Below are 17438 nucleotides of genomic sequence, written 5' to 3'. Positions count from 1 at the left end.
TTAACGAATCGATCGCGAGAATCGAACGCGTGAAACGACCAGTTTCGAGTGAAGTTGCACCCGATCGCCGCGCGCATTCTTTCGCGCACGGTGATTCACTTTAGGTTATACGACACGTGTTCCAAGCAGTTTAACCACAATTCGAGCCTGATTAACAGTTTCGTGATTTGATTAATTAGGTTAGTATCAGAAATACAATACTACGATTAATCGGAACATTCCTAGCAAACGGACCGTTCACCGATTGAGGTGAGTTATACGTCATTCGATTCGTCTAATTTAGTACATTATTAAAAACGTAAGGTTAAGTATATTTTCACAGGTTCACAGGTAGAAACAAATGACTGTCGTTATTGTGTTCATGGAGTGAATTATAAATGCCAGGTAGTCAAATGTTAATTTGTTAAACATGTACGCATAAAAGTTATTTTTTTATGCACGTACTATGCAGGAGTAGGTCAGGTAGACAATATGTGCAGCAACAGTACAAAATATTGGCCCCCCCCCCGATTCCTAACCTAACCCAGGCCTAACTCAGCTACAGATGTCTTAAAATTAACATACAATTATGAGCAATGTCATATTATTATATAACTAAAATTAAATAAAAATACTGTTTCGCAATAGTCTTATTTTATAGGACAAATAATGGTCGATTGGCTGTACGAACCTGTCAAAATATACTTAACCTTACTTTTTTATTGCAACTTTCCGAGAAGTTTAAACAAAAATAACGAATTTCCGCAAATAATGAAATGCATATTAATTTTTTAACGAATAGGTTACTATTTAATTCTCATTATTTATCTTCAGTGATTTGTGATTCTAATCGGACGCCGCGACTACAACATTTCCAACGCATTGCTTGCAACAGCAATTGTCCGTGTGAACAGCGTGTCTATACCGAGAGGACGTGTCTGCAATCTATGTAAGTTAAATAATCTTTTATTCTTTACTTTCTACGTTAATAATTCACTTTCGTTGTGAGAATATCGTACGACGAACGTAATTACTTGCACAACGAGACACAAAACTGTTCTTCTTGAGTCGTTGGTCAACTTGAGAGCATTTTGCGTACACCGTTCACTCGCAATTATGATAACCGCTCAGATACCGAATACGTGTACCTATCGTGCTACAAAATAGCGAACGAAAATGTTCCCTGCGATCGACGGGTTCCTTTTGCGTTAAAAAAAAATATGTTCCGATGTGCTGACAAAAGCGTGCTATCAACAACGATGGAATGGTGCCTCTCCACAGAGTATGACCCACTCGACGGAGAAAAGGACCCCCTCGCGTTTTCATTCGTTGGGGGTAAAGGTCAATGCCTGCACGCACTCGACATCGCGAAACGTAAGAACGAGGCATAATGGCGTTCGAAAAAAAGGAAGGAATCAGAAAAGGTGGTTGGCATTGAGGCGGGGGGCAGGGAGAGGGTTAGGGGGTGAAAAAGGAGCGAGAAAGAGGGCAAGAACCCACGGCCCACTCGAAAACCCCAGTCATATTATGCCAAAGCCCGGCAGAATCTTGACTTGCGACGATATTTTTCAAGTGCCGAGGAACCAACCTCCGAAGCTCTCCCTTCCTTCGCCGAGCACCGATAATGCTGAAAGAAACATTTATACGCGAACCCTTGAATGTTTTTCCAAAGCTTTATGCGACTAAAGGGCGATCCTGCACAGTGCTACTCGTCAACGACGGTGCCGTTTTATAAAAGCTAAACGCTCGTTTCTCGTAATTCGTCCTGCATTAATTGCTACGACGATCGCTAGCGTTTCATATTTCATCGTATTTTTCAAATTATCTGTCGAAACATTTGAAAATCGTACCGTTGGATTTAACTCTAAAAATTAATCGGAATCGACGAGAAGCGCGAACTGCAATTAATGTATATTAAGGGATCTTCGAAAATGGAAAGAATCGATCGATCTTTCTCAGTCGTAAATAGATTTTTCTAAACGGATATAAACTGTCTATATTTTCGAAACTGACGCTGCTGTGAGCGATGGATGGTAAAGTCCGACAATAGAACGTAACGGTAAAAGCGTCCAAACCTGGCCAGCCGTTATAAAAGTGTATAGGGCTTGTGCAAACGAAAACAGGATATCGTTTGCGAAATGTAAAAAAAAAGATAATTATGAATTTATCAGAGTCACCTCTTATCATAAAATATCTACACCATTTCAACACTTAATTTTCAATTAAAAATCCGTCTTAACAAATAAAACCTCCTTAGGATTCTTATTTCGATCCATTCTGATTATCTTGTAGAACTAAACACGTAATAAAGATTTTTAGCTAATTCTTTTTCCTCGAGCTGTCGAATAGTAAATGCTCAAAAATTTTAAACGATCTGTCGAATACGGTTGAGAAAATTCTAGAAAATTCGTTTGTTCTACGCTCTGCGAAGACAAAGGGCCCCTTGGAAACTATTCCTGTCGATGTTTCACGCTGATCGTTTTCGCCCACTGTACGATTTAACGTGTGCGCAGATGTGCGTACCGGCGGTCTTCCGTCGCAGTTATTCATCTCAAAACGGAATCCTCGAAAGGGTCCCGGGCGCGGAGGCCATTAAAAGGTTTACATTCACGAGCTTCTTTCTCTCTACGGTCGAGGGTCAAGGGATGCGTTTCCCGAGAGGAGAGCCGCGAGTGTCCACAGAGTGCCATTCCGTCGGCTCTGCCCCTTTTTCTTTTTTCTTCACCTACGCAGCCCCTATTCAGCGTCGTCAACCGCCCTTGCTCCCTTCTCGCAGAAGCGTCTTCTTTCTCTTTTCCTGGCGGTTCGCGGGTCTCGTTTCTGCTCCGCGAGTATCAGCGCCGGTGAAAATTATATCCTGCGTCCGATTGTTAGGAGAACCCACCAGAACTGACGCATTCATCCGTTGCACTTGATGCGGCCATTGCATCGCCCGACTTTCGTGCAGTCGCTGCGACATGCCGCGGCTGAAAGGCTCTCCTTGATACGCGGTGGATGTTCTATAAATACTCGCCGGAGAGCTCTCGTGCAGGGAAAAACGGATTCGTCGCGGCGAGGGACGAATAATCCCTGTTCCCGCGGAAAGAAATTAGTGAGGAAGATATCGTTTTGTGCCGCGTAAACGCACACGAAATCTTTACGGTTACGCTGTCTCCTCGACAACCGAGTTTGTGTATATCGCGACGCGTTCTATACTCGTCGCACGAGAGGTCGAAGGATTTTTAATTGTGAACTGTTCAAGGATCTCGCATGCGGAGAAACGATGGGTTGAGAGGTCATTTATGCAACGTACAGTAGAACCTCGATTATTGCAACGTTGATTATCACGTGAAAGCCTCGTTCGTTGCACGGTGTCGACGATTGGAGGAGATGGTCGCTAAGCAACAAGTAAAATTGCTGGTAGCAATGGGGATCAGCTGTATAGAGTTACCACTCGTTGAAACCCATTTCAGAAGTTTTCTAATAAATTATCTTTTAATTCCAAGGGTAAAAAACTCGCTGGCGTGGGCACGTTCTATCGTGGAAATATTATTTTTTATGGAGATTGTATTAATTTGAACAAATAATTGAATACGCGGTATTTAAAAAGTTCAGTCTCATTATTTTTTTGACACGCGTACATACGTTAGCTGCGAAACAAGAAAAACGAGCGCGCAGGAAAAAGACAAAACGTAACAAGTATTATGAATTAATGTACAAGTTTTTCAAACGGTTATCCCAGCAAGACGTTTCCGTTGTTCCCCCAAAAGAGTCGCACGCAATAATGCACACTCGAGAAAATATTGAAATTCGCGATAATGTTCGTTATTTTTAACGCGGTGGCTGGAAATCTTAATTGTCCGCGGATTTACGTGTAAACGTTATATTTCGTTACTGTTTCGACCGGTGGCAAGTATTCGTTAAAAAAATCGACTGCAACGCATTTATTCCGGCCATTCTTCGTTGCATAATTCGAGGCTGCGGTACGTTCGCGGTTCCAAAGGACTTTTGAGAAAAAAAAGAAAAGAAAAGAGAAAAGTTCTTCGCGGCGATATTGTTCTAAGCCGCCCTCCTGGTTTCTTCGAGGAAAAGTTCTCCGCCACGGAACAAATTCGCCCTCGCTTGATTGTCGTTTTCGAGCGTTTCACGGGCGCGAAAATAATTGTCGTTCATCGTTGCTGGAACAGCGCAGAGGAAGTTCAGCGAGCGAAATTCGCACGAGAATAAGGCGGCCGGGCATTGTTCGAAATGGGAAAGGCTTGTTTTTCGCGACGGTTTCTGAAAGCACAACGAAAATGGCGAAAAGGCATCGCCGCCGACTTTCCGCGCGTTTTCGACGACTTCGTTCGAACGCGCCGCGAAACAATCGCCACCGATGGCAGCGCGATTTGTCCCTTGATAAATGTAGAATCCTTTGTGTATCCGCTGCGGAGGGGCAACTAAGTGGATTTCTTAATTATTTAGTTCCCAAGTTTCCCAGGGAATTTCATTATGGCTGGAAAAGACTCGGAAAGTTCTCTCAAAGGAGACATCGGAGCGTCACACGTCCGATAGTACGCGTTTTGACCCCCTTTTGAAAGTCAACTCTGCTTGAAACATTTGGTGGCCGTTTGTGAAGTCGAGTAAATCGCAACTCTTTGTAACTAGAGTGAGAAGGTCCACGATATAAACGGCGATACAACGTAAGAAAGAATATTTAACTTTAAAAGTCTCGTCGTGGCTTTCGATCAGAAAATATCAAAACATATTGTCCCCATTTTTTAAAAAGGGAGAGAATATTTAATTTTTACAATTAGTTTCAAGTTTTATATATTTTTGGACAAGAAATCAGCTCTTTCCCCTCATCCATTACAAATCAGAGCATCAACCGATTTGAAATTCAAAGCTATTCGTTATCGAATCTGCGAAGAAACTACAATGTATATGAAATTCGTATGGGAGAAATACCAAATTGCCGTTACACAATATTGCTGGTTTCGCCGTAACAGCGAAAACTTGAATGCATCCATTAACACCGAAAAAGGGGTGGCGAAAAGGCACAGAGCACGTGGCCTCGTCTATTCCCCACTTTTCAATCAATCTCACCCGCATCCGAGAGGCTTCCGGTTTTCCACGCGCAAACGACTCAAAGCACCCTATTCCGAGCCATATTCCGTTTCGTGAGCTCGCGATCGTCTCAAAGAAATTTAATTAACTAAATATTGCACTGAGAACCGAAATCCTAAAACGACTCGTTACGCTTACATGGATCGACGTCGAACGGAAATTGTAATAACGTCCTTTGGGTTGCAACTCGATCGGAGCTAGATCGTAACAGTCTGCGAGACTGGTACGCGAAATTTGATCGCTCCTATCTCCTCAACTTGCCCCACTTTGCACGTCTCATTGCAAATAGGAACATAATTTTGCTAATTGCATTTTCCAACACTCGGAGGGCGGATCGTTGGACGATTCCGCTGACGGAAGCTCACATAAAATGATATACAATTAATTATTTTTACTGATTTCTATTGCCCGTTAGAGTTTCGTCGGATTCTTCGATATGATATTCGTCACTTTGATAATCTTCTAGTTCTGAGTTAGCATCACTATGCGATAAATATTTATTATTACCTTCACTATCTATCAGCACATGAAAACTTCTTTATTCTCTGACGATTTGTTCTTTCGTCTTAGACGTGGTAATGTTACGCAATAATTGCAAAACGTTATAATACGTTCGAATAACGATGATCTAAATTTGTACAAGGCACAGCACACGACTTGACATTTAGAGGTCTCACAGAATACTGTCGAGAAGTACATCCTCTGAGCCACCTTCGTTTCGTTGTCGCCCTAACGTAAACACAAGTATCGAAGGAGCGAGCGCTTGCGTCTAGAGTGGGGTCCGAACAGACCCGGTCTTCGTTCTTTCCTTTTCTGATTGCCGATCGGATTACGTAGATGCTTCCAAACACTGAAAAAAAGTGGTTTCCGACTTGGCTGCTATAGATACTGTCTACATAATACACGAAGTGCCCCCTGCACAATTTGCAATGATCCAAAGGACATTACTCTTTTGGAGTCGTTGCTATTGGCGACATATGTCGCCATCCGTGACTTCGTTAGCGATCGTAACAACGCGTCGAATGCGGTTTACCACCCGCTTCCAAGGCCAAATGTCCTGGGAACACGATCGAGTGGTTTCAAGATGAAGTGACAAGGTGGCACAATGAACGAGACTTTAATAATGCGAGCGAGTCAAGAGGAAACGAATTCTCGTTCCACCCTCTATCCGGTATTCTTGCGTTCGATACTGTTCGATCCCAGAGATGCCACTTTTCCATTTACGACCGCGACGTCGAGCATCGACGTCGGTCCGCTGCGAAAACAGTTAAGTGCATTATATCATCGGGACGAGAGCACTGCTGGCCCGGAGTGGACATTGTTTCAACCCGTTCGACAAAAACAATGGCCGGGGGAATCGAGTGCCGAGTACCTGGTAGTATGTACGTTGAAACACTTTTTGCCTACCAGTCGACGCCGACAATGATCTCGTTAAAGAGGCCTGACCGGCCCACTTTGCCCCGATAATGCTTTTCTTTTCAGTCCCTCCCCGCCCTCCTCTCTCGATCCTCGCCGCAATTGTTTCACGGTAGCCGTAGCTTCGATTTGTCAGTTTCTTCTTTTGACTTCTCCGGGCATCGAGTGCCTTCGCAACGGACGCTGCTCGATGGGGTCGATCGCTGAGGGGCAACCATGACTGCTGGCCCATTTCTGACGCGTATCTTTCGCGATTCCATTTACGAACGTATACAGGGTGTTCGGCCACCCCTGGGAAACATTTTAATAGGAGATTCTAGAGGCCAAAATAAAACGGAAATCAAGAATATCAATTTGTTGATTGAAGCTTCGTTAAAAAGTTATTAACAAAATTAAATTAAAAAATTTCAAATCATTAATGGAAAAATTATTTTCGGTTGCGGAGGTCAATTACAGTCATTCTTGGGGAATAGACATACCCCCGAAATCCTACGCACTTTCGAGAAAAAAATTTGAAGAGGTGGACATTGTCGATAAAATTAAAAAATTTGAAATCATACTAGAAAAATTATTTTTGGTTGCGGGAGTCAATTACAATCATTTTTGGTCAATAGACACACTACCGAAATCCTAATCATTTTCGAGAAAAAAATTCCTGATTGAAAATGTAATTTATGGGCAGAAATGTTGCTCAAAAATTTCTTGCGAATCTTTAAAACGTCATAACTTCTAAACGGATTGGACGATTTTAATGTTTAAAAAAGCAAACTACGCGTATTTTGGTGGAGAATATGTACAAATCGCAAAAATATTCAAAAAGTTGATCCTTGACCCCGTAAAATAAGAAAAACCTCGTAAAAATGGTCCAATCTTCAAACAGCCATAACTCCTACAATTGTGAATATATTTCAATGAAACTTTTTTCTGAAGTGGAGCTCATGGGTACCTACAAAAAAGTATTAGACAACTTTTCTGTAGGGTGTCAAACAAAATGACTAAAAATGAAAAAGGAATTTTTAAAAAAAATCGACAGGTAGGTGCTTAAATTTTTCGACGAAAAAAAAATTTTTAATTAATTCTAAAAAAATTATTTTCGGTTCCGGGGGTAAATTGCAATCATTTTTGGTGAATAGACATACCCCCGAAATCCTACTCAGTCTCGAGAAAAAAATTCCTTACCGAAAATATAATTTCTGGCCAGAAATGTCTGCCCGAATTTTCATGCGAATCTTTAAAACGTCATAACTTCTGAACGGATTGGACGATTTTAATGTTTAAAAAAGCAAACTACGCGTATTTTTGTGGAGAATCTGTACAAATCGTAAAAATATTCGAAAAGTTGGTCCTTGACACTGTAAAATGAGAAAAACCTCGTAAAAATGGTCCAATCTTCAAACTGCCATAACTCCTACAATTGTGAATATATTTCAATGAAACTTTTTTCTGAAGTAGAGCTCATGGGTACCTACAAAAAAGTATTAGACAACTTTTCTGTAGGGTGTCAAACAAAATTACTAAAAATGAAAAATGAAGTTTTAAGAAAAATCGACAGGGGGTAGGTGCCTAAATTTTTCGACGAGAAAAAAAATTTTTAATTAATTCTAAAAAAATTATTTTCGGTTCCAGGGGTAAATTGTAATCATTTTTGGTGAAAAGACATACCTTCGAATTCCTACGCAGTTTCGAGAAAAAAATTTAATAAGTGGACAAATTTTTCGATGAAATTAAAAAATATCAAATCATTCTAAAAAAATTATTTTCAATTGTGGGGGCTAATTATAATCTTTTTTGGTGAACAGACATTCCCTCGAAATCCTACGTACTTTCGTGAAAACAATTCTTTACCGAAAATATACTGTGTGGCCGGAAATGTTTCTATAACTTTCTAACGAAGCCTCAATCAACAAATTAGTATCCTTGATTTTCGTCTTATTTTAGCCTCTAGAATTTCCCATTAAAATTTTTCCTAGGGATGGCCGAACACCCTGTATATGGAAGCTTGTATCAAAGCAAATTTAGTAGATTCGTAGCTCAATGTATGGACTTTTAGACGATAGACAAACATTTTGTATAGCGATGTACCTGTTGAAAAAAAAATTTCGAAGTCCTCTTGTCTCATCCTGTCACCCAGGCCTTAAATATTTCTCATGGCATTGGGAGAACGGCGTCGAACGGAAAGCCATTTGAAAGGCGAACCGTGACTAAAGGGCGGTCAAGAAGTCCGACCGGAAGTGCTGGGGAGAAGGAGTTCGCGCCCCGTTATCGGCGCGCGAGAACGCATAGGAGGTATAATGTATACACACGATGCCGAACGATAGAGAAACGAAAGTGCGTGCACCCTACCGAGGAAACAGCCCAACAGAGCCAGCGGGGTTTCTTAGGGTGAAAAGAGTAAAAAGGTCCCCGCGCCAATACAATTGGCCTCTAAACAGAGGGTAGTTATAGCGAAACGCAATGCCCATTGGGGTGACGCGAGGAACGCGGATAGATCCTCCATCCTCGTCCCTCCTGTTGCGCCCCATAAAAGCAAAGGGTGGTCACCTTCGACGATTCGGGGTGAGACTTTTCAATGCACCGACCGACCGAGCATAGAGAAAAATATTATACGTGTGCGTGCATATACGCGAAGGGAGCGAGACGAGAGGTGTCGTTTGACAAGAACCTGACGTCTCTGGTTCCTTCTCTCTTTATTTTCATTCTCCTTTCCCTGCTCCGGGCGGCGGATTTCAATGGCCGTGGGCTTCTCCAGTGTCGCGAGGAAATTCGAGGTTACAAATTTCGTTCAGGACCACGCACCTCGCCATTGTCCTGCAGCCGGCTGTTCGCCGTGCGAAACGTCGCCGACGTTCGACGGATTCCGATCGCGATCGCTTTGGGATTCATTGGATATACCTGCGCACCCGATCGATCTTCGAACATCGGGTCGAATCCTGACCCAGAGCGAACTCGAACGAATCCATCTTGGCCGATGGCAGTTAGGGGTTGAAACGAGTACCGTGGAACAATCGGTGGTCTTGACGAAGGCTACACTTGAAAACGATTCGATATTGTTCTCCGGTTGCTTGATAGAATTTCTTCCATTATCTTGAATCGTCGATGTGTTAACTTCAACCCGCCATTGCACGGCCTTTGTTTTACCTTTCAAAACAAAAATTATTACTCGATTACTTATTCGTCCATGAATAAACTGAAGCAGAAATGTTAGGTTTATTTTTATTGAGTTCCCAATTAACCCTCTGTCATGTGATTCTAAAGTCACGAAAAATCTACGTTTTTGAGATCTAGTGTCAGTTATAGTTTTCATTAGTACTTGATACATACTACTAGATCTTAGGACGCTTTCCAGAAGTCGAATGTAATTTGGGTTGTAGAGAGCGAAGGTTGCGATTATATTTCGATGGTCAAGGTTCACGTAAATAATAGATTTCGATTAATGGAAATTCATAGAGTCATTTATTACTTCGATTCGTCGATAATAATAAATATATGCACATATACGATAAGAGACATTGTTCCTTTACTCCCTCCACTCGCCTTGTCGCTCGACGATAAATTCTCTGTGTCGAAGATCTGGCGACGAACATCTTTTTAGAATCAAACCCCCGCCCGTGTGAATTTCGATCGATCGTTCAACGAACGTTGTTCGTGCACAAACGAATAATAACAATTTATTCATAACAAAACACAGTGTACAAGCTCTCGATCGACGCGCGTACACCATCGTCGAGACGTTTCGTTCTCTTACGGACTAGCGTCTTACGTACGTTTGGACAACATCGAAGAAACGCACGAGCAACTCACATGCATGCGTGTATGTACACAGACAAAAATGATTTAAATAAAAACGAAGGGAAACCGGAATATTGAAATAAGTGATTCGTCGGACACGATCGTCCTGATAAATAACCCTATACACGGTGCAACTATTTAGCGTGTGTGCTCTAGACGTTAGTTACAACAAGAGGTACGAGGCGACTTTTTTTTCTTTAAATCTACGGAAACGACACGCACACGTGATCGGCCGCGTTCGACGCGAGTTCTCGCGTAAAACACGTTCACGACGTAACGAAATCACAGTTAACGACTGGTCTATTTACATCCGGACCATTGGGCGACGAAAATGCTTTCGAGAAGAGCTTAGTAAAGTAGCGCTGCGAATTACGAGCGAAAAATAATTCGAGAAATTTATTTTATTCGATTGCACGCGCAACTCTCTTCGTATATACACGATGTTTCAATGTAGAATTATTTTAAAAAGTTTTATGAACGTAAATTAAAAACTATATTAAATATTAACAACAAAAGGACGAGATACAATTTTTATAATCGTGTTAGTCTTGAATCGACAAGACTGAATAGCGTATTAATAGTAACCGATCGATTCGTTCAAACCTGTTGTTCCATTCTTAAAGCATTTCATAAATCTTTGCGTATTTAACTGTGCAAACTTTTTACCTAATACAAGGATACACAAATATAATTCTACTAGATCAAACCGTAAGACTTTCGTCATTTATATTAAGTCGTTGAAGTGAGTTTAAACAACCGATGTTCCTCGATGATATGAACCAAAAACTAAATTGACAGTGGATGAATTTTTGAAAATAGACTGATTCCTACGAAAGGAGCCTGGAAAAGTCCATTTAACGATAGAGAAAAATCATTAGTTTCCTCGAATCATAATTTATTTAAACAAGCATGCGCAAATACTTAGGAAATCCCCAGACATAACACATCGTTTCTAAACCTTACACGCAGAATATATTGCCACAGTTTGATTGTCTACTTCGGTAACATCCGGTATATATAAACACGTTTAATATCAATTTAAAGAAATCGTCGCGTTAATTACAAATTGTCGTGGTTTTGCAAGCTGTGCAACAGCGGTAAATAAATTCCTCGAAACTATTTCTCCATTGATCGGCAGAAACACTACATCCGGGACGGTCGGAAACCATAAGTTGGAGGCAGAGACTCGCTCCTGATTCGCTTTGCCCCTATGGAGGGTCACGAGGACGCACGGCGCTCCGACGATCCACGGATCAAAGACGGAATATATCACATACGAAGCTTCTCGCCGGCGAAAAAGTGCGATCTCTAGATCCGCGTCCTGGACGAAATGTTCATTCGCTGAGGACGGACTTCTCCGTAGATCTCTAGCTCGCGATCGATAGTTGACATTCCAAATAACAAATTTCGGGCAACGAATAAAAAATAAATAACTTTTGATGCATTGTTTCTCCAATAAAAATTACAATCTGAATTCTACAATCCATGTTTTACGTTTAACGAATAAAAATTTCTTAATAAAAAAGCTACATAAAGTCTTCGTTCGTCGATAATTCCTATTAAATTCGGTTCAATTCTGCTCTCCAGAAAGCTCGTTTATCTTTCAGACGCCCCCCAAGTATCTTTGGAAACTTAACGTACATTAAAAACGTTTTAAACTTGTCTACCAAACCCTACGATTTTTCATACAATAATTTGTACAACTCGATACGATTATTTCAATAATAATAACAAAATGTGAAAGGTTGTTCTACAACCTATCGTACTCTAATATTCGAATATTTGAATAGTCGGATATCGTGATTCGAATACTTAAGAAAAATGAAATTTAAAGGAGAATTTAATTTACGCTCCGCATGGTCAAACTATTTAAATGCTACGAATATTCGAATACATGATCTGTACAGCAATTTGTTGAATAGTATTCGGAAAAAACTCGACGAGTGATACTCCAATTGATAGATCCGAGACGAAATCGTTGCACTAACGGATAGTGCTTATTATTGGCAAATCGTTAACCGATTATAAGATCATACACAATCGATAATTACATTCTTTGTGTCAGTTTGAGTTCTCTGTAACTGGCAGGCCCTTCTGCAGAGGACTTGGTGTGCCTGATACCCGGAAGTCTTGAAAGTTCGAGCTTGGAGCGCCTATCGAGTAGGCGGACGCGTGAGCTAGAACGAGATCTGACGGAGACCGGACGTACCGTCCCACGAAAACTATTCGCTAGCCGAGCGAACAGTCGCTAGGACTCGTTCGCGTGCGGTGCTTAACCTACGCGGATTGTATATTACGTATTATTTACATCCGTACAAACGATATATTAAAACGAACGGTAACGACGCTCGAGAGCCAATGGCGCGTAAAACGTCGCTAAACGAGACCCAGGCCTGTTCCTCAAATCAAACGAGAATATAATAAAATCTCTATTATTCGAACTACATGGAGACACCGAGCAAAGAAATTTTTGGATAACGGAAAACACTCTTGTCTCTAAAATAATGAAGATAAATTATGAACTGACGATTCTTGTTACAAGTCTCCATAAATTTTTTTTAAACGTATCTACGTAAAATTGCTTTTAACCATTTACACCCTCGTCCTTGCGTTACAAATAGGTAAAACCTAACATAGACATATTTAATACCAGTAATCGTAGCTTCCTCTATACCATGCAGTTTTTAGTCATGAATATATTAATTACTATATCGCTTTGGCGTCATTATCCCTTAACTAGAGTTGCGCTACAACCCGGAACTACAAGGAAAGATATTGATATGTATACGCTAAAAGTATCGTGTAATTTAAAAGAATAAAATCGTTTCTAGAAAAGTTCACAACAAAAATTTCTCGACTGCGGTTAAAGATTTTTACTAAATTTTTGTAGCAAATGATTTTTACCGTTATGGAAAAATATTTCAAACGAAAAAAGGTCTGTTATGGTCGAACACTCGGATAATAGAGGTACTACCGTAATAGATCGTAACGCAGAATTGAAAGTACCGCTACGAATAGCCAATAGCTCGACGGGTGTTCGAAAACAGCGGTGAAAAGTTTTCGACTTAGACGATCGGACGACAGGTAAAGGCACATCCGCAATTAGAAAACATTATTCGAAAACAATGAACTCCACACCTTTCGGGAGGGGGGGGGGGGGGAACGCTCCATTCACAGGGCACTGGCGTGCACAATGAACGGCCCCATTCGATAAAGCAAAACGAATCCCGAGGCCTAAACGGCCCTTTTGTTCCAGCGCATTAATATGTTAATTCAATTATCCGCGTCGTTGCCAGCGAGCCTTCCCTGAACGTCGATCCGTGATCGGCCGCCCCCCGACCTTCAAATCTCGCCGCCGCCCGCTCGTGCTGGACAGAGCAGACAATTCTCATGGACGTGCCTCGTCCCTGTATCTCGGACATGCGTCGATCTCGGTCGGCCCTCGAGCGTCACGCATATAAATACGTCGTCGGGTTCCCGCGCGAGAAGGAGGACATACACGTGTACTGCGAGTAACTACAAAGAATGCTCCTGGCGCGATACGTTACGATATACGAAATAACCCTTCTGACCATCGAATCTGAATACCATTCAGGGACAATCTGCAACAAAGAACGTCCCCGAGCAACGTCTTCTCGCTCGTACGAGACCCCGAGCAACTCGTGATCGCTAAACGTGAATTCCATCTAACAGGGCATTCTCTCCAGCTCTCGAGTATATACATACGGATCACATACGATTAAAAACTAAACCTGCGCAGTAGCGTCGTCGTGGACGCCGTGTTCTCTTCAATTGTACATCGAGACGGATCCGCGGGCCGCGGAGGTGTTCCAAAACTCACCGAGTGGCCGTTTCGCGCCACGAATCGAAAACGTTCTCGAACCTAGACGGAGTCTACGAATCTAGAATATCACGGAGACCGGTCTGCGTAGCTGCTCAAGGTCCAGCGTGGTCGATGTCGTCGGGTTGGGCACCTGCTGATGAGACGACGGTATCGGAGTGGTACCCGGACTGCTGCCGGGACTGCTGGTGGTCGTGACGATGCTGCCGGACCCAGTCGCCGACGAGGACGTGAACATAAGGTGAGGATGAGGCGCGGTGGCGCCCACGGTGTGATGTCCGGTCGAGAACAGCGGGCCCAAGTGGGACGCCGTGTTGTGGTACGGCTTACCTGCTGTCGTGGGCGATGAGTAAAATCCGGAGTAGAAGCTGCTGACCACCGCCGCCGCCGAGGCAGCGTTGTTGTTGGCTGCGTCCGCCGCCGCCGCCGCAGCTGCAGCCGCGGCTGCACTCGACGACGACGACCCCGTCCCGTTACTGCTGGCCACTAGCTTGCTCAGGTGGACCGCGTCGAAGGCGGAGCCAAAATACGGCGGCAACGGAGGATAATCGAGGGGGTGCGGATGATGATGATGATGAGAGACCGGAGCAGCTGGCGCGGCGAAGTACGGAGGCAGAGGGAAGCTGGGGAAGCCACCGGGACTCATCGAGCCACCTTTTCCAGGCACCGCGGACACCGGGACCTTGGGCTTCCTTCGCGGACGGTACTTGTAGTCCGGGTGCTCTTTCATGTGCATTGCCCGCAGACGCTTTGCCTCGTCGATGAAGGGTCGTTTCTCCGAGTCGGACAGAAGCTTCCACTCGGCGCCGAGCCTCTTCGATATCTCCGAGTTGTGCATCTTCGGGTTGTCCAGGGCGATCTTCTTCCGTTGGATCCTGGACCACACCATGAACGCGTTCATTGGCCTCTTGATGTGTTGCTCCTGGGACGCGGCGGATTGTTGGCTGGCCACGTTCATGTCCTGGCTCACGTGGTGCACGGAGTGCAGGTCCATGCCCGACAGGAACCCGTAACCGGGGTGTTGTTGGTGAGAGCTCATCATGGTCACCTCGTCGTTGCGAATTCGAGCGAACCGACCAAGATCCCACAGGCTGTATCGATGGACTGCCACCCCTCGTAGCTTTTCTTTGAACTTCACGCACTTACGAGCGGACCACCGTCGCGCTCGGTTATCGTCCTAATCCTCGCGTTCATCCACTAACTGATGTCGCCTCCGTCTTCGCCCTCGCTGAAAGATCGCGTAGCGTGACGAACACCGGACTCGAGGTACGAGCAATAAAAATCCACAAGTGTCGGAAACGAGATGTCGAGTTGGATGCAAGCGAGCGCGGCAAAACGGTCGAACGTGCTCGAATGGAGTGCCGGTGTCGACTGAGCGTGGACTGCCCGTAGGACCGGTCCACGACCTGCCGGAGGGATCCATACTTCCTCTCTCTCTCTTTCCCCCGATGGCTGTCTCTGTTCATCAGGATTTCGAGGGCGGAACCGACGCAGAGCGTCGTACGCCGCGCCCACGAACCGACCCTCTTCACGCTATTCGTCGAAGTTGCTTCGGTCTACGGCGTACCTTTTCTACCCTTTCTCCCCACTAAGTGACACCAGCACACCGACCAGAAACAGCAACCCCTCTGTACCCTACCGGACTGAGGAGGGCTGCTGCTACCTCGGAGACCGCGAGCTGCAATTATTATTATTGATTACCTCGATACGATGAAGTACAAATAGCGTATAGGCTGCCCGTTATTGACTAGCTCTCTGTTCGTGTACTGGCGCGCACGCCACCAGCGGCGCGATATCGCGCGATAATTGGTTACGCTCCCTTCCACCCTCGCTCTCGTTCACCCCTCTTCAACTGCCAGGAGAACGCGGAAGATTCTTCTGGTCAACGGGCTCGAGGATCTTCGGTTGGATTAACTTCTTTGCTCGGACTTCCGTGACCACCTTTACTCACCGGTGACCCCGATAGACCGCAGCCCCGATTGTTCCACGGGGGTGTATGACATTTTTCTTCGCATTCTTCGGACACCTTCAATTTCAGCGAAGATCTTTGAGGTGGATTTATCGCTGCTGAATACGTTGGAACGCGTCTACGTTACTCTTTTAACGCTTCGTTGCCAGGGGATGTTTTTTTTTTTATCCCTCGTCCGATTCCAGAAATAAATACTGTTAAATAATTGCTTTACCCAAGTGGTATTATGCAAATGTCAACAACCGAAAATTAACCTCTTGACATTGCATAATATCGCCAAGACTCGATTCTAGGTTTATGTAGTTAATTGACAAAACGAACGAACAAATTTATAAATTTGACTAGAAAGAAGGACCGTTTTAATCCCCTAAAATGGTAATAAAAAATTGCATTGAATTAGCTAGTCGCTTCTATTAAAATGAATTCTTGAAACACCAGGGGTTAACCTACCATATAAAAATTTTAACAGATGAAGATAAACCTATTATTACAATTATATTATGGAAATGTCAGCAAAGGAGAATCCCCCTCAGCAATATGGTAGAGCGAAGTCAAAGTAACAAGTTAAATATTTTAAAATATATCGTAGACACTCACGCTGTTGTTGGTTATAGGTTGTAGAATAACAATTGAAGAACACCCATTAATATTCTAGTAGACACGTTCCAACCCTTAGAATCGGAGAGAGCAGGTACTCGGATGCCAAAAAGTCTAAAACTCAGCACAAAGCAGATTGTATTAGAATTTTTTAGGGACATGCGTCATATCCTTTTCAGTAATTTCTTTAAATAAATTTTGAACATTTTTAAAATACTCTATCTTAGATATTCTTAGATATTTATGTGACTTTCCATTCTCAGAGGAAATAGAATATAATACCAAAGTTTGGGATTTTTTTTCTAAAGCATCCTGTATAAGAGGAACAATTTTTACCTTTTTTGTTTCCCTCCAGTACACCTAGGAAATATCTTTCGTTTGCTCGAATGTTTGTTTCATCCTGTAACCAGAAAACTTTGAGAAACGCGAAAATTAGTCAAATTTCGCGCCCCGTTCGCAGACAAGGATCGTTTCGCGGGCGCAACAATCTGACATAATTACGAGGGAATCATTAACACCGTTTCTTTGCTGACGCGACTAATCCGGAGGTCGTTTCGTTGAGTAATTAATCAGAATTCGCATGTTGACGTCCTTCTTCCTCCCTCCTATAGAAACAATAAAGGGTTGAAATCTGCCAGTTCCTTTCCTGTGGGAAATCTGAGGAACAATACAAAAAATCTCTCGACGACAGGCACTTGGATTAGAATGGAAAGCAACAGCGGCGAAAGGAGCGAGCGGTGCCCCTTTCCCAATCTCGACTCA

General features: G+C 43.3%; 1 protein-coding gene across 1 annotated transcript; it reads right to left on the bottom strand.

Moving 5' to 3' along the window:
* Positions 1–9986: 9986 nt before the first annotated feature.
* LOC143346772 (uncharacterized) lies at positions 9987–15469 on the bottom strand. Its single transcript, XM_076775237.1, has one exon. The coding sequence runs from the start codon at positions 15150–15152 to the stop codon at positions 14172–14174; it is 981 nt and encodes a 326-aa protein (XP_076631352.1). The 5' UTR covers positions 15153–15469; the 3' UTR covers positions 9987–14171.
* Between the last annotated feature and the right edge of the window lie 1969 nt (positions 15470–17438).

This window comes from Colletes latitarsis, chromosome 10 (genome assembly GCF_051014445.1).
Source record: "Colletes latitarsis isolate SP2378_abdomen chromosome 10, iyColLati1, whole genome shotgun sequence".
Taxonomy (NCBI): Eukaryota; Metazoa; Arthropoda; class Insecta; order Hymenoptera; family Colletidae; genus Colletes; species Colletes latitarsis.
Note: the sequence above shows the minus strand (reverse complement) of the source record. Positions and strands in the feature narration are given on the sequence as shown.